The 26694-nt window shown below is 41.1% G+C and overlaps 2 protein-coding genes across 2 annotated transcripts in view; both read left to right on the forward strand.

The window, feature by feature from the left end:
* The first annotated feature begins 6661 nt into the window (after positions 1-6661).
* On the forward strand, positions 6662-11042 carry LOC108942157 (nebulin-like). The gene is made up of 10 exons (XM_029251932.1): positions 6662-6700; positions 7020-7130; positions 7295-7405; positions 7947-8057; positions 8219-8329; positions 8734-8844; positions 9248-9358; positions 10137-10241; positions 10429-10579; positions 11005-11042. The coding sequence occupies exons 1-10, from the start codon at positions 6662-6664 to the stop codon at positions 11040-11042; spliced, it is 999 nt and encodes a 332-aa protein (XP_029107765.1).
* LOC108942217 (nebulette) overlaps positions 10510-26694 on the forward strand; it is a 34875-nt gene continuing 18690 nt past the window's right edge. Inside the window, exons 1-23 of the mRNA XM_018765370.2 lie at positions 10510-10539; positions 11005-11115; positions 11276-11386; positions 11716-11826; positions 12832-12942; positions 13276-13386; positions 14386-14496; positions 14662-14769; positions 14855-14965; positions 16011-16121; positions 17113-17223; positions 17457-17567; positions 19126-19236; positions 19580-19690; positions 19912-20022; positions 21003-21113; positions 21517-21627; positions 22563-22673; positions 22950-23060; positions 24024-24134; positions 24454-24564; positions 24652-24762; positions 25854-25964. Coding sequence (XP_018620886.2) covers positions 11306-11386; positions 11716-11826; positions 12832-12942; positions 13276-13386; positions 14386-14496; positions 14662-14769; positions 14855-14965; positions 16011-16121; positions 17113-17223; positions 17457-17567; positions 19126-19236; positions 19580-19690; positions 19912-20022; positions 21003-21113; positions 21517-21627; positions 22563-22673; positions 22950-23060; positions 24024-24134; positions 24454-24564; positions 24652-24762; positions 25854-25964 — 2298 coding nt within the window. The 5' untranslated portion in view covers positions 10510-10539; positions 11005-11115; positions 11276-11305. The remainder of the gene's footprint in view (positions 10540-11004; positions 11116-11275; positions 11387-11715; positions 11827-12831; positions 12943-13275; positions 13387-14385; positions 14497-14661; positions 14770-14854; positions 14966-16010; positions 16122-17112; positions 17224-17456; positions 17568-19125; positions 19237-19579; positions 19691-19911; positions 20023-21002; positions 21114-21516; positions 21628-22562; positions 22674-22949; positions 23061-24023; positions 24135-24453; positions 24565-24651; positions 24763-25853; positions 25965-26694) is intronic.

Here is a 26694-nt window from a genome sequence, read left to right on the forward strand (position 1 = left end):
GTCATATTCAGTTACCTGAGGTGTGGTTATGCATGGACAGACTGACAAGTCTTATAAAATCATGTTTAAGCGAGACCGAACATCTTTATTTCAACACTGTTGCACTGTTTAACTTATAGGGTATTTAATTTGCTCAAATAAGTTTGTGTAAACTTATGTTACTTAATGCACAATGACACACAGCCTCTATTCCAAGCTGTTCCAGAAGATGCCATGTTTTCAGATAAAGCTAAAATGAAACCATACGGTGCCCACAAAGCTCTTGTGGGCACCTCTCAGATTAGACCAGCGGCATTCCTCCCATGGTGAAATCAGAGGCTAGGGTTCAAGGATCTGGAGAATGTTCTCCACAGCTTGTCAGTAGAGGAGATCACGTGCCGCTTGTGCCTAATGGTAGGTCATGACTTCACCTGATGAAGCGGATGTTAGTCCTGGATGAGAAGGTCCAGTATGTTGTGCTGTGGATGTTTTCTGTGCATGAATTGCATGAGTTACATCCCCAAAGGGTCATTGTGAAAACTCAATGTGGGAGGAGTCGGAACCAGGATCTCAGTGTAACTGGGTCTTTCTTCTCCTCCTCCGTGCTACTGCTGAACTTTGAGAGGCCTCTAGATGGTTCATATGCAGTCACGTTATTCTACTGGAGGCATAAAAATAGTAGTATGTGGATCATTTCCGTGTTTGGGGCAACCACATATCCTGTGTCTGTGAGCCCAGGTAGTATTTCCACAATCATTTAAATTTTTTTTAAACTTCAGTTGGTTAACGTTTCATGACTCATTTTTGAATCTCAAAGTGCTCTTTACTCTTGTGACAAGTTGGCAGGAGCAGAGGAATTAAAAGTCTAATTTTTTCATGCCCGTTGCTGTCATGGCTAAGCATACACACACATTTTCTGAACCGCTTGTCCCACACGGGGTCGCAGGGAACCGGAGGGGGAGGGGACACACCCAGGACGGGACGCCAGTCCGTCGCAAGGCACCCCAAGCGGGACTCAAACCCCAGACCCACCAGAGAGCAGGACCCAGTCCGACTCAGTCCAACCCACCGCGCCACCCGGCTAAGCATACTTGTAGAAAAAATAAATCACCTAGTTACAAGGCAACATTTTAATTTTGCCTTTTTTGCTCTACACCATGTCTGTATCAAAAATGCTGCTTATTCCGATACACTGCTAAGAACAGGCTATAGCAGGAAATTAACATTGCCATTAAATACAGACTTGAAATTGAAAACTTCTACTAAATATGAGCTTAATGACTACTTTTAGGGGAATAACTTCAACGGACAAACAATTCTTCCAAGTAATTATCCAGTTCATTCAATCGCTCTTGTAAGATCAGAACATTAGGAGAATTACTTGTAAGTACATTTTGTCGTAACATCCAGTGCTGGTATTATGAAATGCACACTATGTTGGTGGATCCAAGAACATGAGCAATTTATTGTTATTGCAGAGATCAACTAATAAGCAAAACGCATTAATATATTTGTGGTTAAGGGAACCAGGGATATGACAGCAGATCTGAAGGGCAAAACATTCACTGTTGGGCATAGTATGTAAACCAAAAGCGCAATATTTGAGACCGGTACAGACTGGTGCAGTGACATTCCTTCCTATGTGCGACATCCTCATCCGCCCAGCGATGCCTTTCACGTTCACCAGTATGAAATTGCTCAGATAAAGCCCAAGTAGGGACTATATTAAGAAGGCAGCTTTGGTATTGCATCCCTGAGAAGGGGAGTGGAGAGGGGCCGCAGGGGGCGTGGGGCTCAGAAGTCAGGGTTGGCCACCTGGGGAGACCTTTACTTGTCAACGCAAAGCCACCTTTTCACATCTCTTCCAGGTTTTTGTGGACACAGAACCCCCAAGATGGAAGATTGTGGGGGCTGTCCACAGGATGAGACAGTTAAGGACGAGAAGAGCATTGAACCTGAGGTGAGGAGTCTGACCTGTCAACGTTGACGTTCAATTGACCTTGAACTAAAACACTCGTCTCCGGTCGTGCTTACAGGAGCTGTGGGGTATGTAGGTTTTCCTTTCTCCCCTCAAGATCATCTGACTGATTAAATAACCCAGCTGAGACACTGTGATGAACCATGTTTTGTGGGTACAGGTGTGAACCATTTGCTGTTTTTTGGTCAGGAGCTGGTTTTTTTCCAAATCAGTCATGATGGTCCATGGTCCATGTAATGATTTTGATCAGCTGATTGATCACTGGAAAGCCAGGAAGAGCTGTAGTCTGTGTTGGCTTTCAACACAAAGGTTGTACAGGGGGGTCTGGGCCCTGAAAAACTGAAGGCCCCTGTTAAGCCCCATGGTGCAGAACTTGAGCATGACCTTCCTCAGCAGTGCCTCCTGACTAGTCAAACTAATCACTATACACACCTTTCTTATTTACACTGTATTTTTACACTACTCAGTGTGATCACAGCGGTGCTTTCAAGAGCTTGTAGAAGACTTCAGAAAGAACAGTATCCAAGGAAAATATAATATTTTTCTATCGACTGGACATAGACTCCTTTTCCATAAGAAGCACGCTCAGACTATGGGGTGCAAGAGTAGGAACGACCCTCTTTGTTTACTGACTCACCGTAACTGATGTTTTTGGTGGATATCAAGTATGTTCACATACAAAAGCTTTTGTTTCCAGAGGGTACTAGCAAATCTGAATTTAGATCATCCTAACAGTGGCTGTGTAAATATGGCCATGAATGTGCAGAACATATACATTATGGAAAATGTGTGTGAATGGGGATCTTTTGGTATTTGGCTTCCAACAAAATAATCAGCAATAGTCACTGAAATGTAAATGACTTGGCAGTTAAATTAAATAAAAATGAACACGGTGTGTTATTTACAAAACACCCAATTTGTCGAAATTTTGATTTTGGGGAAAGCGGTACTTTTTATTTCCACTTCTCGTAATTTGCTAGTTATTGGCGACTGCAGTTCTAATAATCAGTGTGTGTTTTTTTAATACTGCAACAGGTCTGAAAACATTGCCAGATTATAAATTTTGTTGTTCAATTCAAATTTTATGGTTGTGACAAAAGATTCAGGGGTATTTCAGCTGAAAACTTTTTGCTTTTTCAAAACAACGCTTTCCTACTCATTCAGTTTTGTCAAACCTTTTAATTTGAACATTTTTAACTAACCTTGAATGGGGGTGCGGTGGCGCAGCGGGCTTGACCGGGTCCCGCTCTCTGGGGGGTCTGGGGTTCATGTCCCGCTTGGGTTGTCTTGCGATGGAATGGCATTCTGTCCTCTGTTGCTAGGTTAGGCTCTGGCTTGCTATGACCCTGCTCGGGACAAGCGATTTCAGCCAATGTGTGTGTGTGTAATTAACCTTGAACATTAAAATGAAACCTAATTTAAAATGATTGAAAAGTACTTATAAAGTAATCAACCCTAAACTCCTATTTAATGCTGCTTACTGACCCATTAATTCCGTAAACACATGCAATGTCCGTCAACATTTTATTGATCACCGACACTCACAAACACCAGACACGAGCTGCAAACACTTGCACAAGCACAGTGCTGCAGTTCTTTTCTGCAAAGGTGCATTTTACCCTTGGATAAATGATCTGGAAAATGCTAGTATCTTCAAAAATTTGGAACGCAAGGAGCCGTCGCGTTCATGGACTACGTTCTAAAGAAAGGAGATTTATTCCAGGGCTTTCTGTTCACACCGGGGGGATGAAAGTGCAGGAATTAGATTCTTTCTGAAGGAGTCATTTGAAACGTCAATATAGAAAAGTACCTCATCAGAAAAAGTTGGTGGTTACGTCAGTCCCGTTGCTTTGTATTTTGTCAGTTAACTGGCTCCAGCATTCAAGTACCTAACAGCATTAATGGCAATGAGGAGAAAGCCTTGTGCTATTACAGCTGGGAGAAGTACAGAAGTTTTTATGTCCAAAATTAAGAGCAGAAATATGAGAAACAGTGAGGAATTTGCTTCTTGTTTGCAGATAGTAATGCCTGCTTTTCTATTCAATAAAACATGTATTTTAATGTTGTGATTTTGCATCCAGGTTGAGATCTACAAGAGGCACTGCTGCCTCCAGATTTTTTGAGCACCCCTATTTGGTCTGAAGTCTTTGTTTTTGTTGTGCATGTGAGCGCACGCCATAAGAAGGCCTCAGTTGTGTACTCATCTCCAGGGGAATTTGGACGAATGCTTTGAGAAGTCCAGGGAACAGTGTCTGTTTGTCCCGGATGTGCAGGGAACGCGGGAGCAGGTGCAGAGTCCTGTGCAAGATCTTCCGAAGGTGAGTTGCTGCAGCAGTGTCCGCTGTTGAGACAGGCTGGACAACGTGTTGCTGCAGCAGTGTCCACTGCCTCACGCAGGGACACCAGGACACAAATAGAAGACATCAGACATTTCTTGGAAAAAAACCCAGACACACATTGTTTTTTCAGTGCTGCACAATTCACTAAATATTGAAATTCACATAGCTGAACATAATGACATCAAAATAATAGGTCTTGCAGGACACATGGTGGTTACTTATACATTATGCCCAGAAGGAAGGTACTTGCTCTGATTTGCTTATACATTAATCATGCTGCATACATGGATAAACTGTTTTAATCTTTCAAAATTTGCTTCAGGCAAACTTTTCCCTGTGACATGAAAGAATATTCAAAATAAAAGGCAAAATATCCAAACCCAAATAGATTAAAGAAAAGATATAAACAAGAACCCCAGTAACACCACCCCAGGAGAACCTGTTAGTCACTGGATGATTTACAGCCGCAATGAAGAGATTGCGCATATCTACCATCACTAGCTCCACGATGGACCCAGAAGCCACCATAAATTAAATTAAAAATAGCAAAATGCTCCTATTAAGTTAAAAACCCATTAAAGACCATAAAAATGGAAAACAGAAGAATAAGGAATGAAATGAAACTCTTCTCAGTGCTCACAGGAACCATTCTCAGTCCTTCACAGTTGTTAGAGAAGCCGCCACCGACTCCAGGCTGCCAAACAGGCAAATCCTCCCTTTGTTTAAACATCTCAGTCAGGCGGCGGACGAAAGCTACTTAGTGCAAATTAGGGCAAAAACCAAAAATTTACTGAAAGTGGTGCTTTTGAAGAATGTTTTGAACAGCGAAACCAATCCCAATAAGCTGCTGAATGTAATGTATTTACTCTACACTCTAGTATCTATAAAATACTTTGCAATGTCTTCCAACTATAGAAATAAATATAAATCATTTGAAATCTTTAACTAAATGTATGCGTTTGGCAGGTGTTTTTCTCCAAAATTGCTTATGATTTTATATAAATACAGCTGAAGGTGCAAAACGTACCTTAGTGTCCAGTAACTGAGTAAAAAGGCACGTTTGTCGGTATTGCCGAACAAGTCAACATCTTATATCTTTCCGTTTTCAGAGTAAACATAAAGAAGACGATAAAAAAGAAATGTCTCCTTGCTTGTACTCTCAGCATCAAGAGACGGCAGAAATCGAGATTGCGAAAGAGGTTTCAGGAATGCGGAGTGATGTAAGTCCATAGCCGCTGGGTGTTAGTGTCCCCATCAGACACAGGGAAGCTTTATCAAGAATAACTGGCAGCCACACTAATCTGAACAAATGAAGGAGTGTGAGTGTGTGTATTCTTGTCTGCGTGACCGGTGGAGGGGGCACACACACACACACACACACACATTGCCTGAAACTACTCATCCAATGCAGGGGTCGCGGCGAGCCGGAGTCTAACCCGGCAGCACAGGGCGTAAGGCCAGAGGGGGAGGGGGACACACCCAGGATGGGACGCGAGTCCGATACAAGGCACCCCACAGCTGACAGAGAGCAGGACCCGGCCAAACCTGCTGCACCACCGCGCCCCTGCGCCCCCGTATTCATATATATACATCTTAGAAAAAAACACTTGATTGATTCTCTGCATATTTCAAAGAGCAGTTTTCTTTATTTCATTCGGTAAATTTGACCGAAATATTGTTGCACGTCATACCCTTCCCCCTCTGTATTTCTGATTTCTCATATCGCCCTCACTTAATCTGAGTGAATATGTATCAGCAGTGTGTTTTAATGCGCTGATACAGAGCATTTATCTTAATTTGTATCTTTTCACACTCTATCCCTGATTGTGTTGTAAAATGCAGAAGCAAAATCGCTTAGGCAACACAGACAAGCACATGCACAGAATCGGTCTGTGACCATCATGACCCTACCGGGCAATAAGAAACAAAGGGTTAAGGCATTTATCTCAGCTAAGGGTCAGTTTCATAAAAAAAAAAACAAAAAAAAACAAAAAAAAATTTACAATAATAATATGTATGTATTTCAGGTAAAGTATAAAGGTGCAGGAAAGAAGATGGTTTCTAGTTGCTTTTACTCCCAGTTGCCAGAGACTATGGAGACTCAACATGCTAAGGAGGTGTCTCAGCTGCAGAGTGAGGTACCCTTGATTCCCTATGTTCACCCAATCAGGGTATCTATGTTTCTTTTATTACCGCATGAAAGTTACCCGACACAGGCTGCTTATTGAAAGCTACAGTATATCGCCGTTCTTTCTCTTTCCCGATGACCTTTACGATCCTTTCTATTTATCAGATCAAGTACAAAGAAGGTGTGAAGAAGAGCATCTCCCACTCCCTTTACTCCCAGCTGCCAGAGACCACAGAGATGCAGTTTGCCAGGGAGCTCACAGAAATGCAGAGTCAGGTATAACATTTGTAATAGTCGTTGAATTTTGCTATATACACTTGGGGGGGGGAAGTGGTGCAGCGGGTTTGGACGGGTCCTGCTCCCCAGTGGGTCTGGGATTCGAGTCCTGCTTGAGGTGCCTTGTGATGGACTGGCATCCCGTCCTGGCTGTGTCCCCTCCCCCTCCAGCCTTACACCCTGTGTTGCCGGGTTAGGCTCCGGACCAGACAATGTGTGTACCTTTGTGTACCTTATGAGGTGAATGACGTGTTAGTGCTACACTGAACGTACATCAATATTTTTCGATTCTATTTTACTTTTCTCTCTTCTCCCGCAGAACAAGTACAAAGAGAGTGGGAAAAGGGGTGTTTCAAGTTGCGTTTATTCTCAGCTACCAGAAACCAGAGAGATCCAGTTTGCCAAAGCAATGTCAGAACTCCAGAGCGAGGTAAAACATACGCTGCAGCCCATGTTTAAACAGTTTGTCCGTAAACTCTGGAGCTTTTTAAAATATGCATTTAAGCCAAACAGGTACTAAAAGTATTAAATAATAAATCACATCTCTGACCGTTTCTTTCACATTTGAGTGAGTGTCTGTGTGTGTTGCTCTAGATTAAGTACAAGGAGGCAGGGAAGAAGGAGGTGTCCAGCACTCTGTACTCCCAGCTACCTGAGACCATGGAGACCCAACATGCCAAGGAGGTGTCTGAGATCCAGAGCAAGGTACACACTACCCCTGATACAATACTAATAGTAAACATGGTGAATCATGCTTTATCACATACACGCATTGACTGAAACCGCTTGTCCCAAGCGGGGTCACGGTGAGCCGGAGCCTAACCTGGCAACACAGGGCGCGAGGCTGGAGGGGGAGGGGACACACCCAGGATGGGACGCCAGTCTGACACAAGGCACCCCAAGCGGGGGGTTGAACCCCAGACCCACCAGAGAGCAGTCACAGGCCAAGCCCGCTGCGCCACCATGCCCCCTCATCGTGCTTAATCAGAATCAGAATCAGAACGAGCTTTATTGCCAAGTATGTTCACACATACAAGGAATTTGTCTTGGTGACAGAAACTTCCACAGCACAGACAGAATGACAGTGACAAGACACAGATGAGAAGATAGTATATGTGAATAAAGGATCAAAAAAAATAATAAAAATATATGTATATATATAAAATTGTGTCTTATTCATGTATCTTGCAAAAATCATCTTTTGTAAATTAAGCCATTGATTGATTGATTGATTGATTGATTGCAGACGAAGTACAAAGAAGATGGGAAAAAGGAGACAACTAGCAGCCTTTACTCATTACTTCCTGAGACGACAGAGACTCTGTTTGCCAGAGAGCTGTCTAAGATCCAAAGCGAGGTAACTTCACATCAAGGAATTATAAGAAGCTCTTTCAAACAAATACACATGTAATATGAATTTTAAATTTTTTTGGTCATCTTTTGATATATTAAGCTGCTTTCAGCAAGAGGTTACTATAATTATTATTTTTAAAATATATATACCTTTTCCATTTTTAGATCAAGTACAGAGAAGGTGGAAAGAAGGAGATTTCCAACAGTTTATATTCTCAGCTCCCAGAATCTTCAGAAACTGAGTTTGCCAAACAGCTGTGTGAAATTCTGAGTGAGGTACCTTTGTGCGGTATATAAAACTCTCTATTCCAGCCAACTTTGAGCACAATTAAAAATGAACTGGATAGATTATCATAAAAAATATTAAAAATCATATGGTTAAAATAGGCCCTTTAGGCAGAAAGGGACAACAGAGGCACAGAAATCATTCATTTAGTAACAAATAACCCCAAATGACAAACATCGCTCCAAAAATCTAAAACTTTTACTCTGCTGAGAATGTAGTCAGTCAAACTGTGATGATATTTTCATCCATGGGAGTCATCTTGTCTATGTTTTTTGAAATTTAGATTTTGCCCTCGATTTTGGTGGGATTAAGCTAAAGGCACAGATTTAGTGTCGAAGCTGTTTGGCTCAGTTTTTCCTTTCAAAAATTTAAATGTTCTGGTAATTGTTTTCAGAACAAGTACAAGGAGACGGGGAAGAAACAAGCTTCCAGTGCTCTCTACTCCCACCTACCAGAGACCAAGGAGACCCAACATGCCAGGGCAATGTCCCAGATCCAGAGTGAGGTGTGCCACACCACCCTAAACATGTAAAAACAGAGCTACTAATGATCCCTCGGATGAAGATGTTCAATTTGAAACACACATTTTCCAACAATTCAACAATCTGTCTTACCGTATTAGACACGTGGTACGAAATACCACACGTGTTTCAGATATGATTCAATTGTCTGTTGTTTTCTGTTCCTTTAATCAGAGCTCTGTGTGTTAAATCTGGATGTTTTGCATAAGTTTGCCTTTTTTTTTTAAAATTTAATGTCGCTGTTCAGATCAATAGCATTGAAAATCAAGGTAAAATACTCAGTTGAACAGTTATTTCTCAGAAGAGCCTTTATCAACAGTTCTAACCTGACTGACATTTCTATTCATGTCCTTTTAGATGTTTGCACGACTTTTCTGCTTTTTTTAGGTCAAGTACAAGGAAGGTGGGAAAAAAGACATTTCCAGCTCCCTTTACTCCCAGCTTGCAGAGACCACAGAAATGCGGCTTGCAAGAGATCTTGCAGCCATACAGAGCGAGGTATCGTATCATATCTGTTCATTTTCATTTGTTAGAGGGTTTGCAAAAAGCGATAGTAGTTGCAGAACGTGCTGGAATTACATGGAAGAGGCTGAGATCCATTTGAGCTGGCATGCAAATCTGATAACTGATACCCAAAGAAGGCGGCACATCCTGCATTTGAGGGGATTCTGCTTGTCGTCTTCGAAGCTCGATGTCACCAAGGCAAATATTTTGAACACACATGGTTTTAGCATGTATTTGTACTGAAAGTTGACTGCTCCTTACGCACATTTTCTGCTACAAACTATAATTGCTTGTATCTCTGAATTCTTGTAAAAGGAATATTTGTACTGGTGATCCAAAACCTATTCTGGAAGCACTGACTGTCAGGCTGGGGGTGGGGTACGCCCCAGATGGGACACCAATGTATCGCAGGGTAGCCCCACACACACACACACACACACACACACACACACACACAGAGTTATTCACTAAAGGCAATTCACAGTCACCAGTTCACCTGAACTGCCTCTCTTTGGAGTGTGGGAGGAAACCAGAGCACCCAGAGAAAGCTCATGCATCCACACGGAGAACATGCAAACTCCACACAGACTGAACGGGATTCAAACCCACTTTCTCTCACCCCCCAGGCTGCAGCGCGACTCGCAGCACCACCGCACCTCACCCTATCAACGATATTTGTTGTAAATTCTTCTAAGTACTGCAGTATCGTTCACTCAAAGCGAATAACAGACTGCATAATTCTGTACTAATAAAGCGAATATTTATCCTACAGAGCAAGTATAAAAGTGGTAAAAAGGCTACGTCCAGCCTTTACGCTCACCTCCCAGAGACCGCAGAGACCAAGTTTGCCAAGGCTGCGTCAGAGATCCAGAGCGAGGTACAGCACTTTATAACAGACTTTCAGCATCATTGTCATGGCCTTCAGCTATAACCAGACTTGCGGAATGCATCATTTTTGAATTTGCACTCCTCAAATCTTTCAGTAATGATCTGGAGCTCAGAACAAGTTGCGCTGATTTAATCGCATTCCATGGTAAACCTTAGGAGCTGCTATTACCTTTCAGGCCAAGTACAAGGAAGGTGGAAAGAAGCAGGTGTCAACATCTCTGTTCTCTCAACTGCCGGAGACCAGGGAGACCCAGCATGCTAAAGAGGTCTCCCAGCTGCAGAGCGAGGTCTGCAATATGCGTTTAAACAGTGACACAACCTGTGATTGTACCAATAACAAGGGATACACACACACACACACACACACACACACACACACACACATTTTCTGAACCACTTGCCCCATACGGGGTCGAGGGGGACCGGAGCCTACCCGGCAACACAGGGCTTAAGGCCGGAGGGGGAGGGGACACACCCAGGACGGGATGCCAGTCCATTGCAAGGCACCCCAAGTGGGACTCAAACCCCAGACCCACTGGAGAGCAGGACCTGGTCCAACCCACTGCGCCACCGCGCCCCCTGCTGACAAGGGATAATAATGAATTATTTTTTATTATAATACTAATATGTGTTAAATGTGTAATTTAACTAATATTATAATAGGTACATGTGAAGAGTGAAATATATACATATATTCCAGTTACTGTATATTCCCATAAGACATGCAATGCGTCTGTGTTCTCAATCTGCAGACGAAATACAAAGAAGACGGAAGAAGGAATCTTTCTAGAAGCCTCTTCTCTTTGCTGCCAGAGACAGCAGAAACACAGTTTGCGAAAGAGCTTTCAGACATAAAAAGTGAGGTATATACCACTTAATTTGGAAAAGTTTTTTTTTTTTTTTTTCTCTTCTGCATTTTAGAATTTGTTTCCCAGAACAGGATATTGACCGTTTTCTTTTTGGTCTTACATTTCAAAGTATAAAAAATACAGAAATCACAGAGAAATGATGTTTCTCACATAGATAAAGTACAAAGAAGAAGGCAAGAAGGAGATGTCTGCAAGCCTGTATTCCCTGCTTCCAGAGACGACGGAAACTCAGTTTGCTAAACACCTGATAGAAATCCAGAGTGAGGTATAAAATAATCTTATTTTAAAGTGATTGCGTTAAAATGGTTTTGGATCTCATACTAAAGACTACAGCTCAGGTCATCTGCTGGAACCTCCTCATCACGACTTTTATGATGATCTTGAAGGTTTCCATGGGAAATATAAAACATTTACATTTATTCATTTAGCAGATGCTTTTCTCCAAAATGTTGTACATCTCATAACATGCCATTATCAGTTTGCCAGAAGAACAGGAGCGTTGCTGAATTATCTATCTATCTATCTATCTATCTATCTATCTATCTATCTATCTATCTATCTATCTATCTATCTATCTATCTATCTATCTATCAGAACAGATACAGGGAGGCTGGAAGAAAGGAGGTGAGCAGCTCTTTGTACTCACAGCTACCGGAGACCAAGGAGACCCAACATGCTAAGGAGGCCCGTCAGCTACAGAGTGAGGTCAGTCCAACGGCCACATGTCTGTACCCTGCTGTGCCTGGAACCTGCATCCTTGACGCCCTGTGGCAGCTCCTCAATGAGTAATAATACCATGTTTGTTCTGAAGATGAGAGGAACTTGAAAGATGCAATGTGCTGCTGAGTGGGCAATGCTGTCTAGAAGGTACTATTCGACATGGTTCGGGCTATATATTTTACTGCATATTTTACAGTAACATGCATTAGCAACAATATGCCTAATGCTTTATCCTCAAAAAGTTCAGTTATTCAGTGAAACTTTGTACCCTTTTCTGGGAAAAGGGACATAGAGGTTATTAAAAGGCCAGTTAAACCCAAGCCTCTTAAGGCAATGTCAGCAGAAAACTTAAAACTATAACTTCTTATTATTATTTCTATTATTATTAATGTTGTTATCCCTATTATCCATCAATCCAATTTCAAGAATCACTTGTCCTGAACAGGGTCGCGGTGAACCATAGTTTATTTCAGGGTACACCCTAGATAGAGCACTAGTTCATTGCAGTAGTCCTAATATTATTATTATTGTTGTTGTTGTTGTTGTTGTTACATTACTAATTTACTGAAGATGACTGGGACACAACACAAAGACAGCATCAATATACTGAGAAAGTTCATACATATAAATGACCCTTTCCCAAATTTCTTTGTGGTGGTTATAATAATTATAATGATAATGATATAATAAAACTAAATCCTTAACTTCCAAATTTTATGATTTGGACGAGCCTTCAACCACATCATAAGATCATAAATACAGCTGCATCAGTGTAAAGATTGTTCTCCAAGAGTCTCTATGCTTCTATTATTCGGTCCTGGAACCATTGGTTTTCATATGCATGTCTCCAACTGGGAAGGGAACAACTAGTAAAATTACAGTAACAGTTTCACACATTACTACTATAGATCACTTGCTTTGAGACCATAAAGTATCTACTGTACTCTTCATATTGAAAGAAAAGTATCTGCCCGTGATTTTGTTTTCCAGGTGAAGTACAGAGAAGGTGTCAAAAATACCTTGTCCAGCTCTCTCTACTCTCAGCTTCCGAAGACACCGGAGATCCAGTTTGTAAGAGAGATGTCGGAGCTGCAGAGTGAGGTACAATACCGTAATCGCCAAACTATTCCTGATCCAAAACTATCGTGAATGCAACATAAATATCACTGTCTACCTTGTTGATATTAAAAACTTTTCCATCATGTACTGGATCTGGAAAGTGTTTTTAAAAAAAAAAAAAAAAAAAAAACCCACTGGAAAATATTTTCTAGCTGTATGCACAGTCATCACATTCGCATGTGTAAAACAATATATAGTCAAAATTCTTAGCATCACAATCAACCGATTTCAGCCTTAGATGGACCAGCAAAGAAGAACTTTAATTTTGCCAGACTTCTCACATCAATGTTTATTGTATTTCATCTTCTTTCCTAGAACAAGTACAAAGAGCCGGGGAAAAAAGTCACGTGCAGCAGTATTTATTCTCAACTGCCTGAGACCTCAGAGATCCAGTTTGCTAAAGCGCTGTCAGACGTCCAGAGTGAGGTGAAATATTAGATTACTGATCCATTATACTTTGTCGGTTCACCCCTATGGCAGTGTGAGGAATAGGTACGCACTTCAGTAACCACTAAATGTGGGCAGTGTGGCGGCCTCGCAGCACCTGGGCGATGCGGGTGGATGTAGGTTTGATGCCCCTTCGTCCAACATAGGTTTCCTCTCACAGTCCAAAGACATGTTTTGGTCTAGTGTGTATAATGATTGCAGGGACTTTACTGTAGTGTATCTACCACTGTAAGTCACTTCGAATGGGGGGTGTGAGCTAAATACTACATGCAGTAGTAATCATGCTATTTTGCTTTAGAGAAAATCATGTGCTAAATGAATGAATGTTGCTGCATGGGGCGTTGAGGCATTGTCACTTTATAACCTGATGGGAATGAATTAGCTGGGTTTTGGGGACTATACTGCTTTAACTTTGTAAAGGAGCGTAATCAAATGAAGCTCCCTGCCGAAATGCGTCCGACCCAAGAAATAAAACTGCTGTATTTATTTTTACTATATTTCATCGTCAGCAAAAACAAAAGACGCACTCAAATAAGAAGCGAAGTGCTTGGCTTCTCTGAAACCCTTCACTCCTTGTTTAAGTTGTCTTTTGTTTTTCTTTCTGATAATGTAATATAGTAAAAATAAATACAGCCATCAAATACATTTATAGAAAACACTGGATATCATCAGTGATTAAATGACAATTATTCTGACTTGGTGTCACGTTAAACACGTTAGAACATGAGAGCATGCAGTTTAAAAGGAAACGGTTAACGATTCACTCGGCGTGGACGACTCGGTAGATTATTTGAAGTGAGCACGATGAAATGTGCAGTATATTAACTGAACACTGCTTTTAGGTTTACATCTCGAGTCAGAATTTGCTCTGAAGGCCTTTAACACTTCCAGTACATAGTTCCAGTTAAGCTCAACTGCAGTTTAATTTCAGATTTTTTGAGAGACTGTACTGCAATCTTACTCTATATTATGTTCCAGATCAAGTACAAGGAAGCGGGAAAGAAGCAGGTGTCAAAATCTTTGTACTCCCAGCTACCAGCGACTAAGGAGATGGAGCATGCCAAGGAGGTCTCCCAGCTACACAGTGAGGTGTATACACTATATCTATATGTGCGATACTCTACATGCATACCTGGACATCAGTAGCTATATTTTTAGAACAAATTTCAAAAACAGAAAATGTTATTAAAAGTAGAACTTTGTGTGTGTATATATCTATATATAATTTTTTTCCTCTTTTGCTCTTCCCTCCAGATAAAATACAGAAGTGGGAAAAGTCAGACCTGTAATACTCTTTACTCTCAACTACCAGAGACAATAGAAACTCAGTTCGCCAAGCGGCTCTCAGACATCCAGAGCGAGGTAAAGTTTTCTGAAGTATTCGCTGAGGTGCTCGGAAGGCAGCACCATAGTGAACAAAATATCTCTTGACATTTTTCTGTTGTAGACCAAATACAAAGAGGATGGAAAAAAGGACATTTCTACAAGCCTCTATTCTTTGCTTCCGGAGACGAATGAAACTCTGTTTGCCAAACAGATGTCGGAAATACGGAGCACGGTATCAGCTTCGCACGCACTGATGAGAAATTAATTACAGACACATCACAACCGACGCAGTAAAGATGTGACAAGTACATGTTCGGATGAGTGACTAATACGTTCTGTCGTCATGCTACAAACACAATTGCAACGTGTTTGTTTGTAACTTAATTTGTTCGTAACTCTGTCACTTCGATCACTCACGATCAGTAAGAGCTAACTCGTACATATGTCCCTCCATTTATTAACGGGTGATATTCTGTACAGCTCGGACAAATTAAAAATAATTTAACATTTCCGTCGGTCCTTTATCTGTAAGTGCTTGTCTACTGTCGTGTGTCACACTTGCGGTGGTATTGTAATGCACGTGCAGTGCTCTGCTATATCCTGAAAACAGGTTTCAAGGCAGGGTATGCTCTGGGAATAATACCACTGCAACTGTAACACTTCTATTTATTTTTATTAATTTCAAACTACAATAAAATTAAGCTCAGAATTACTGGAAATAAGCCTGCCTTTCAGTTTTGCTGACGTCTAATAAGTTTGTCCAGTTTTCATATTCGCGCACATCAGCTGAAACCACTTGTCCCACACGGGGTCGCGGGGAGCTGGAGCCTAACCCGGCAACACAGGGCGAAAGGCTGGACGGGACACCAGCCCGTTGCAAGGCACCCCAAGTGGGACTCGAACCCCAGGCCCACCGGAGAGCAGGACCCGGTCTAACCCACTGCGCCAGTGCTTTGCTTATATATTAATGTAATACATGAAAGTGTAATTAAACATTGAATGAAACAGATGTCCCTTAATTTACTTATGGGCAAAGTTATATAAAAATCTTTACAGCTATAGTTAAGTACTGTAAAATATATATTTAAGTATATCCATATTTATGTCCCCACCTATAGAACTAATTTTTCCACTACATTCTATATATAAATAAGAAAGGATCATTCATATTTATGGATGGTTCACCAGCCTCACATGTCATGACTATTCAGACAGTTTTGTTTTAGTGCTAAAAGTTCAATTATTTTATTTTTGATGGTATTCTTTATATTTTTCAGCAAAAGTACAAAGGAGACACCCAGAAGGAGCTGTCACAGTGCTTGTACGCGCAGATGGAGCACACCAACGAGACCCAGTTCGCTAAAGAGCTCTCCCAGTGTCTGAGCGAGGTGGGGGGGGGGGTCGGTCACTGGTTGACCTGATGACTGTGTGGCAAACAGCTGCCTTCACTCCTTTAAAACAATGCTGACATCATTGTGACCAAATAAATGAAGAGCGGTAATATGCCGCTCACAGTTGATCATGTGATTTTTAATATCTTGCATCTAATGGGTTAGCTACAAGTGTGAAATGTTCTTAAAAATCAAGAATGAACTTATTTTAGTGTGACACCTCTTGTACCTTTTCATTTTTTAAGCCACTTGTTTGTTTCTTAGTAAAATGTTTTAATGACATGATTTAGATGATTTAGACTTTGCTTTAGTTGTCCATATACACAGCTCTCAAAAGGAGTGAACTTTGATCAAATAGTTCCTGTAAATTAAGTCACAGTTTCACAAAATTAGCACAGATTTTATGTCCATTTTGAAAAATAAAGAAATTTCCATTCTGACTACGCCAACCTATGGTGATATCATAATGTTCATCCAGCCCTTCATCCTTTAACTGTTTTTCTTAGAGGAAAAACAGTGCTAAAATAAAGAGTAGATCATAGGATGTACTGTATGTGGAGGAAAATTAGAACATTGAAGCCAAAGACTACAAGAGTTTGATGTAACAGCTGAAATAATTAATTCAGTTAATTAGAAATTAAATAATAATTTTAGAAATCACATTTGTAATTTGCTATGGCTTTATTGTCGCTACTTAATCACAGTTCCTAAGGAACATTAAGAGTGGTCACGTGGTGGTTAAGTTGTTATATTTGGAAGGGCTGAGGGGAATTGGAATGTGAAGATAAAGCCTGAGGGAGAACTCACACTGATAAACCCCTGAGACAAGCGCAGTGGTCACTTTGTGGAGAGATCTTTGAACGTAACGTTGCGAACAGGTTGGTTCTGCGTTCCCCTCGCACCTGAGGGCTCGCTCCAGGGCTGCAGGGGTCACAGGAGCTGCTCTTCGCACTGCATCTGCACCTGACCTCACTTTACCGCGTTCCAGACCAAGTACAAGGAGGCTGGGAAGAAGCGGGCTTCCACCTCCCTGTATTCGCAGCTACCAGAGACAAAGGAGACCCAGCATGCCAAGGAGGTCTCTCAGCTGCAGAGCGAGGTGAGCATTTGGACCACGCGCCTCGTCCATGTTTCAAAGTCTGTCCCATTTTGCCGCCTCCTAAACCAGAGGTGATATCCAACGAGTTCAAACCAGTCTTTACCGCATGTGCAACTGATGTCATTATTCATTAACATTTAATATCTGTGATGATCTGAAATATTAAATAGCCTTCTCACCTCACTGACTACTGTATTTTAAAGTGCGTTACATGCGGCGTCTTCATGTCTCAGATCAAATATAAAGCGGACGGAAAGAAGACCGTTTCGAATTGCCATTACTCTCAGCTTCCTGACACAGCGGAGACACAGCTGGCCAGAGAGCTCACAGAAATACAGAGTGAGGTGGGCATCTAAGCAGCTTCCCAAACACGCAGTCCTGTCTTACTATTTGCGTGAATTATTTCATGATTTCTAGCTTGAATGAGGATTATCCGTACATCCGCTTGCCTGTTTCCTTACAAGTGTATGTAGGTATAAATATGGCTTAATTATGAGTGTTATACATGGCTAATATATTTTATGTATTTTTGATGATTTCTCCATTTGGGTCCACAACTATTGGAACTGGAAGTCTTGATTTTTAACTTGGCGACACATAGCTTGATTTGTTTGCAAGTTCAACCACCGCCGCAAGTAATAAAAGCTTAATAACACAAACGCCCATCAATTTCTTTATGGGTTGTTTTAGAAACTAATTAGAAGCTATAAGGATTTAGAATATGCTTTATTATTTATTCAATTTTCATTAACTCTTCAGCCTCTTTAGGGTCACTATGTTCCACAGCTTATCGTAGAAACAGTATGTGAGGAGGGAAACGCTGGATGGAGCCAGTCCTTTCACAGGACTTTTATTATGTTTTTTATCATGTTGAAACAATATAGCCAGTGTTTTTCAGCATCTGAAGACTTTCAGTTTGTTTTAGTATCTGTAGAACAAAAAAAAGTACAATACATGGTATATTCAATAAAACGTATTCCCTGTACCATGTGATAGAGTTAAATTTGGCTAAGTTCTATAAAAGTCTGAGATATAGCTATACTAAATAAAAATAATTTTTAAGCCTTTTAGCTTTTCAATTACATTAAATGAATTCTTAAGAACGGAAAATAAAAACACACTGTCACATATTTAATGCCAGTTGTTGACTGATGAACTTGCGACATTAGTCATCTTATTGATCACGAACCTCAGGAGCACAAAACATGAGCTGTAAACACTGTGGAAGTGAGCTGAATTAATCTGGTCCCACATTTCAATCTGTTTACTGCCACCTAATCGCTGGACGCATAAATACAAGTTGTCCTGGTCAAGGTCATGGGGATTTGGAGTTTATCCCAGAATCAATGCAATTTTCACTGTACAATATTTTGCAAAACAAATGAACGAAATGCACACACACACATCAACTGAAACCACTTGTCCTGGGGTTGGGGCGAGCCGGAGCATAACCTGGCAACACAGGGCACAAGGCTGGAAGGGGAGGGGACACACCCAGGATGGGACGCCAGTCCGTCAGAAGGCACCCCAAGCGGGACTCGAACCCCAGACCCACCAGCGACCAGGCCCTGGCCAAACCCGCTGCGACACTGCACCCTTGAATAAAATGCAATTATAAATAAATTAATAAATGGAAAATGTTCATATCTTTCAAAATTCAAAACTCAGTGTTTGTAGCACAAAGATGCAGTGTATAATAAAATAATCCCATTACCTGTGAAGCAGGAAAGAATGGCAATGATAGAGCAATAATTATAATAATTATAATGGGACAAGCGGTTCAGAAAATGTGTGTGTGTGTGTGTGTGTGTGTGTGTGTAACATCTGTACTGCACATAAAGATGCATAAAACAGCAGCTGGCTACTGTATAAAATTAAAATGCCAACTTCTTTATTTTCTAGAACAAATACAAAGAAAAGGGGAAGAAGAGTATTTCTGTGAGTATTTATTCTCAGCTTCCGGAAACCACAGAGCTGCAGTTTGCAAAAGCGGTATCGGAACTCCAGAGTGAGGTATGCTTGGTTTAAATAGCTGAAAGACATGCATGATATTCAAGTGTTCGTTTCTCATACGTGTTTAAAAACTAAAATTGATTTCATGTTGCATTACCAACAGGGCCGACAGGTGGCGTAGTGGTCAAGTAAACGGATTTCCAAGCCAAAGGCTCAGATATCACCTTGCATAAATCTGTGAAATACAGTCACTTTAGATCAGTTTGGTCTAATAAAGTATTAATGAACGAGAAAGTAATACAGTATGAAAGAACGTGCACCAAAAACAGTATAAAGAAACATAAAATTATTTTATGGGAAATTCTTAACAATGTGAGGCTAAACATGCTCTGCTTTGTTTTAGATTAAGTACAAGGAAGCGGGGAAAAAAGACGTTTCCAGTTCTCTATATTCTCAGCTTCAAGAGACCAAGGAAATACGACACGCAAAAGAAATCTCTCAGTTACAGAGTGAGGTACATAAGGCTGCCAGCGTGTGTGCACATGTCACTGCTATATCTAGATTACAGTAGCAAATAATTGCAGCTATTACTAATACATCTGTTTATGGCTCCTCCAGTTTTTTTTCCAACTTTTCAATCATGATGATCTCTTTTGAGAGTCCCATCTTTGCATTGAGTCCAAATGTCTGTATGTAACACATATTGTCGAATGTTTAAATGTTCAAAATTTCCAGGTAAAATACAAAGAAAGCAGTAAAAAGGAAAATTCCAGACCGCTGTACTCTCAGCTTCCAGAGACGGCTGAGATTCAGTTTTCCAAAGAGATCTCCAACATCCAGAGTGAGGTAAAGCACCCACTTTTGCCTACACTGACAGCTTGTATGTAAAAGTACAAAAATTAAACATCAGGGAAGGTAAAATAATCTGTGAAATTTAGCTGATAACACTTTATTTTCTTATTAATAAACTGATGATAATAAAATATAAATGTGGCGGCACGATGGCCCAGTGAGTAGCGCTGCTGTCTCACAGCACCTGGGTGGTGCGAGAGGACGTGGTTTCGATCCCCGCTCAGTCTGTATGGAGTTTACATGTTCTCCCTGTGTCTGTGTGGGTTTCCTCAGGGTGCTCTGATTTCCTCCCACAGTCCAAAGACATGCTGTTCAGGTTCATCCATAGTGTGTGAGTAACACAGAGAGCATGTGAGTGTTCCACTGATGTATAGATGTGTGACCCAGTGTAAGTAGTGTATCTAGCAGTGTAAGTCACCGTAGCGAATAAGGTGTGTGGACTGATAACACTACGTAGAGTTCATTGGAAGCTGCTTTGGAGAAAAGTGTCTGCTAAATAAATAAATGTAAACGTGAAGTAATTATTTGCACTCATTGCTGTTAACCACTTGTCCATTCCACTGTCATGGTGGTCTGGAGCCTATCCCGAAAGACCAGAGTGCAAGGCAATGTGAACACACACACTCATTCACTTATACTATGGGCAAATCAGAGTCAGTAATTCACCTCAACTATATGTCTTTTGGGTTATGGGAGGAAACCAGAGCACCTGGAGGAAGCCCTTGGGAGAGAGAACATGCAAACTCCATACAGACTTAGTGGGGGTCGAACCTATGTCCCATTGCATTGGTTAGGCACAACGAAACACCAGAGCTGCCCACTGCAGTAATTATGTTTAAAAATATCATTATAATTCTATATATTTTATTAAATAATGCATGTGCTTCACATATTATAGTTTGTTACAAACTGCTATGATAATTCAGTACAAACTTTTTCATGCATTGTAATCTTTTTTCTTTGGTGTCTTCCAGGTTAAATACAAGGAGGGTGGGAAGAAAGACACTGCTGCATGCCTTTATTCCCTGCTTCCAGAGACCCAAGAGACTCAGTTTACTAAACAGATGTCAGAAATACAGAGTGAGGTGAACATCAGAGAAACGTTTGAACATTTTTGTAAGAGGACTAGTGAAGTGAAGTATTTTGTCAGTCAGCTCTGTGTTCATTTCTGTATCTGATCTGGTACATTAAGTTGCTTTCACCACCATGCACTAATTCCGTGTTTATTGGCTCTGTTAAAAATTATTAAGTTTTGGACAATTTCTTACTCCGGTTTGTTAGGTTGTGTATGTGAAGCCTTTGTGTCCCTTAGTTTTACCATGAAATGGTTATTTAATGAGAAGCATCTCATCTGACATAATAGGTATCAAAGTTTAATATTTTATACAAGAACAATGACCATTCCTGTTGGATTCAAGCACTTTCACACGACGCTGTGTGATGTTTGCGGTCATATTTATTTTTCATAATATTCCTTGTGTTTTTCAGCTTAAGTACAAAGGAGACACCCAGAAGGAGCTGTCACAGTGCTTGTATGCGCAGATGGAGCACACCAACGAGACCCAGTTCGCTAAAGAACTCTCCCAGTGTCTGAGCGAGGTGGGGGGGGGGGTCACGGGTTGACCTGATGACTGTGTGGCAAACAGCTGCCTTCACTCACACTTCATTGCCGGGCTGCAGAGCTGAAAGACTCCGAATGCCTGTTATATCTTAGCTCTAAATTAGGCAAGATATTTACAGCACTTAATGAAGCTGATAATAAAGAGCATAGTCTGTTCTGTGTCAAACGGCAACTGCACACACCCATCCCTCATATTAATTTGTTCAATGAAATAACCCCATTGGGGGAATTCCCTATGGGGGGGGGGGGTGTGAATTACCATTATTTCTTATGGGGAAAAAAATAATTGTCACACAACATTAATTGAAATGCAGAAATAAAGAGTATTTTATGTATGACGATGAAAACAACATGTCTTTTGAAAGAAAAATATTTGAAACATATAATATTTGTTTCTTGTCTTTTAATGATACATTTTCTTTCATTCATTATGAATAACTGCTTATCCAGTGTGAGATCATGGGGGGTCCGAAGTCTACCCCACAAACATAGGGAATGAGACACTGAATATGACGCAAGACAAAGACAGTTTTGGTGGTTTTGTTCTTGGATGTTTATCACATTTACTTTATATTTATGATGATTTTATCGTCACACTCTTTGCATTCTTATGCATCGTGGACAATATTAATTCTTGAGTTCTGATTTTTGGCCGATAAGGGTAACTGCGATGCATAACTTAATACATATTCTTATAAGTCAGGGTCAGGTAAATCAAGGTAAGTTGTGTCTAAAATAAAAGCAACGTGGAAGTATTTCTGATATGTTTTGCAGGATGTAAATTGCTGTGCCGGTACATGCCCATGTTTTTTGACATGTCATGAAAGAACAGAAAATTGAATTCACAGTCTGAGGTGATGCTAAACACTTTATTTTCCTGTGCGCCCTCTTATTGTGAATGAACTCCTTGAAGACTAAGTACAAGGAGGATGGGAAGAAGCAGACTTCAACATCCCTGTACTCCCAGCTGGCAGAGACGAAGGAGACCGAGCACTCCAAGGAGGTCTCCCAGCTGCAGAGTGACGTGAGTACATGCCCAGGCGAGCTTAACACCCCAAGGTGCTTTGGAGAGAAATGTCTGCATAATGAATAAATTGAGGTGTGGGGGCACAGAGCACTTCTCTTGAAGGCTATTGACCCAATCCCGGGAGAGGCTCTACTCAACCTGAATTTCCATAACAGTAGCTGTGTAAAAGGGTACAGTCAACGAGAAGGTGTTGCGTTGTGTGCCAGGCAGAGTCATAAGTGCATGATATAATAGTCTGGTGTTTCTGCCTTTTCTTACTTGTGTCGTTCCCAGAAAAAGTACAAGGAGGGTGGGAAGAGGATGCTTGCCAGTAGCCTGTACTCTCAGCTCCCGCAGACGGCAGAGATCCAGTTTGCTCTCAAGCTTTCAGACATTCAGAGTGAGGTACACCATCTACCATCATATACCGAGGCAGGAGGTCTAAAATATAATGCAGTGCTCACTTTTAAAATAAATAAGTTGACTGCGGAGTTACATTTTAACTGTGGGTGACCAAATATTGGAATCACCAGACACTCCACTGTATCACACACACACACACACACATTGTCTGAACTGCTTGTCCCAAGTGGGATCGCAGGGAACCGGAGCCTAACCCGACAACACAGCGCGTAAGGTTGGAGGGGGAGGGGACACACCCAGGATGGGACACCAGTCCACTGCAAGGCACCCCAAGCAGGACTCGAACCCCAGACCCACCGGAGAGCAGGACCCGGTCCAACTCACTGCGCCGCCGCACCCCTGCTGTATCACAGTATATATATATATATATATATATATATATATATATATTTTTTTTTAATTTTCCTCTATTTTTATTTATTTTTTTATTTTTTAAAAAAGACAAAGAACAAAAAATGTTTTAAAAATCACTTTATTTGAAAATTCGAGGTGATTTACTTGAATATCTGTGGCTACCCAGCAATGGGCTGGTATCCCTCTGTCTTGTGCCCAGTGTTTCTGGGAGAGACTCCAAATCCCTGACCTTGACCAGGACAAGTGGTTAATGAAAATGAATGGATAGCCTTACTTGATTGAAATTTTAATTATAAGACAGTTTTATTATATGCAGATTTAATAAAGAACTCGTAAACTTGGCGCCATCTCGCAACATGGCATCACAATCATTAGTAAGTTTTCCCTTATGTATGTTGGTTGATCAGCAAAATGGGACCCCAAAAAAGAAAAAGCTCTGCATTCTCTACATCAGCCTCCTCCCTTCTATTTCTGGCAAAAAAAGTGTTCCTACAATTAATTATGTGATTGCAGTTGTATTTTTCATATGTGGTTCAGACAACCTGCGTTGCTCCTTTTAGCAGTAAGTTCTCTATACTTCCTTTTGACCAGAACAAGTACAAAATGCTTGGAAAGCAGCACATGTGCTCAAGCATCTATTCTCAGCTTCCCGAGACGACCGAGATCCAGTTTGCCAGAGCAACATCAGAACTGCAGAGCCAGGCGAGTCCAAGCACTCCTTCTATAGCACCTCTCCTAACATTCTTCACTATCTCCTCCATGTGGCCCAGGATTATGGTGATTTCCAGTATGTGTGACCTGATAACATCATCCTCACTTAAAGTTCTACGATAACTTTTCGAGGTTTTAAACCATTCAAAAGCTATAAAAGCAGAATTTCTATGTCCTTCAGTGCTTCTACTTTTATCAGTGTGATCTTGTATTCCTTTTGTTTTCCAAGTTCTGTGAATGGGTATGAAGAAAAGCATTAGCTCAGCACCCAGCTATTAATAACATGTGATTTTTTTGCCTAATGTTCCAGATTAAGTACAAGGAAGCAGGGAAGAAGGAGGTGTCCACCCCTCTGTATTCCCTGCTGTCTGAGACCATGGAGACCCAACATGCCAAGGAGGTCTCACAGTTACAGAGTGAGGTACATGATCTGGTGTCATTCAAAACGTTTCAAAGGGTTTTTTTTTTGTCTCTCTCAAACTGTAATTTTTTAAATTTATTTTTCCAGAAAAAGTACAAAGAGAACAGGAAAAAAGAGACCTCTGTGTGCCTGTATTCCCAGCTGCCCGACACAGCTGAGATTCAGTTTGCAAAGGCAGTGTCTGAGCTACAGAGTGAGGTACAGAGGCTGGAACATGTTCAAGCATCTTTCAAAGTCTTTAACCATTTATACTTTAAATCTGGGACATTTCTATTTTCTACAACCATTTATCAGATTTTTCATGATCCAAAGACAATCCCAGGAAGCACAGGGCACCACGCAGCATACAACCTGGATGGAACGCCAGTCTATCTAAGGGCACTCACACACATTGTCTCATACATACATTACAGGCAAATTAGAGCAACTGGTTCAGCTGAACCACGTGTCTTTGGACTTTGGGAGCAAACCAGGGCACCTGGAAAGCCACACAGACATGAGGAGAACATGGAAACTCTGTGCAGACAGAGCAAGATTAGAACCCATGTCCAAACCTGCAGTCCAGGAGGGTTTGGAATATTGTGTTACATTTGAGGGAAAAAAAAAAAAAAAACTCTATATAATGATGCTGCAACCAACTTGGACAAAGGATAATGGTCACTAATAGTGACAGAGTGAATATTATATAATGTCTTTATGAGTGGCATAGACAGATGGAGAGCACGGTACCACAGAGGGTAGTGCTGGCACCTTGCAACAATTGGATATAGATTGAGTTCCTGCTCAGTCTTGATTTGAAGCCACCACCTTTAGTTTACACATCATTATAACTTGCCCTATTGACTATCTCATAAGAAGAAAAACCCAGATGCAAAGTTCCATTTTCTAAATAGCTAATAAAAGAAAAAGGCCAGTCCTATCCAGGGTCTACCCTGCCTTATGCTCTGTGGTTCCAGAATAGGCTCCCGGTCATTGCGACCCTGGCTTACGATAAACAGTTATCAATAGTGAGACTGAATGAAACTTTTCCTATGCTCATCTAAAGGGAATTGCAGTTTGTGCAGATGGGTATTTTCTGGGAGCAATTCAGATTAAGTGCCCTCCTGCAGGGCAGAATAACATGGTCTTTGCTGGGACTTCAGCTGACAATTTTGAGGTTTCAGGGTTGGACTGAACCACTGTGTTACAAATTAAGTACAGTTACAATACACTTATCATTTGCTGCTGTAACTCATAGCCTGTGGCCATCATGCAATGTCTTCATTACAGAATTTCTTTAAATATTCCAGAATAAGTACAAGCAGAAAGGGAAAGAGGACATGTCCAGCAGCACATTCTCTCAGCTCGCCCAGACGGCAGAAATAGAGTTTGCTAAGCAAATCTCTGAAATGCTGAGTGAGGTACAGTAACACATGCACTATATGGGGTGGATTGGTTTGCTCGATTGTTTTTTTTTTTTTTTTTTTATATGTCTGTTTGTCTTTTCCTCTGTTTTCCTACATCCTTGGTTGGGCAGAGGGTGGTGGGATGGGCTGCACAGGACACACAGTCTTGTTTGCTGTAGATTTATAGTGTAAGTGATTGTCCAGGCATGTGGGATTTTCCATGTGAACATCAACATCAGATATAAGTAGCACAATGACTTGGCAATGGATAGTAAACAGGTAGTCCTCGACTTACAACATTTGCGCCTTATGACGACTCGGACTAAAGCGGTTTACCTTATTATATTATTTTCAAGCCTGGCGTTTAATCATAACATTCAATGACATCCACCCCATGTGATATATAACACCAGTGAGCCACACTGCCACAAGGTGCCCTTATTGTCTCACTCAGTGTTTGGGTGTCTAGCAACGATTGTGGTTTTGTGTACAAAACTTTTCATTTGCGATTCCCATCCAGTTGCTTTTCATTTATGTGTGTGTGAAAAAAATGAGTGTTCTGGTGCTGCTGAAAGGAAAAGGCAAAAGAAAAGAGATTTGTAAATGGAAGGGAAAATGAGTGTGAAGCATGCAAATACTATTAGAGTAGCATACTGTATTTATGCCCTTCCTGGATCGGGGGCCTTGGCGTGGTGGAAGGGCTTGCGTGATCTAAGGATCTCCAGAGCTATGTCGTCGGGAGCAG

The sequence above is a fragment of the Scleropages formosus genome, chromosome 5 (genome assembly GCF_900964775.1).
Source record: "Scleropages formosus chromosome 5, fSclFor1.1, whole genome shotgun sequence".
Taxonomy (NCBI): domain Eukaryota; kingdom Metazoa; phylum Chordata; class Actinopteri; order Osteoglossiformes; family Osteoglossidae; genus Scleropages; species Scleropages formosus.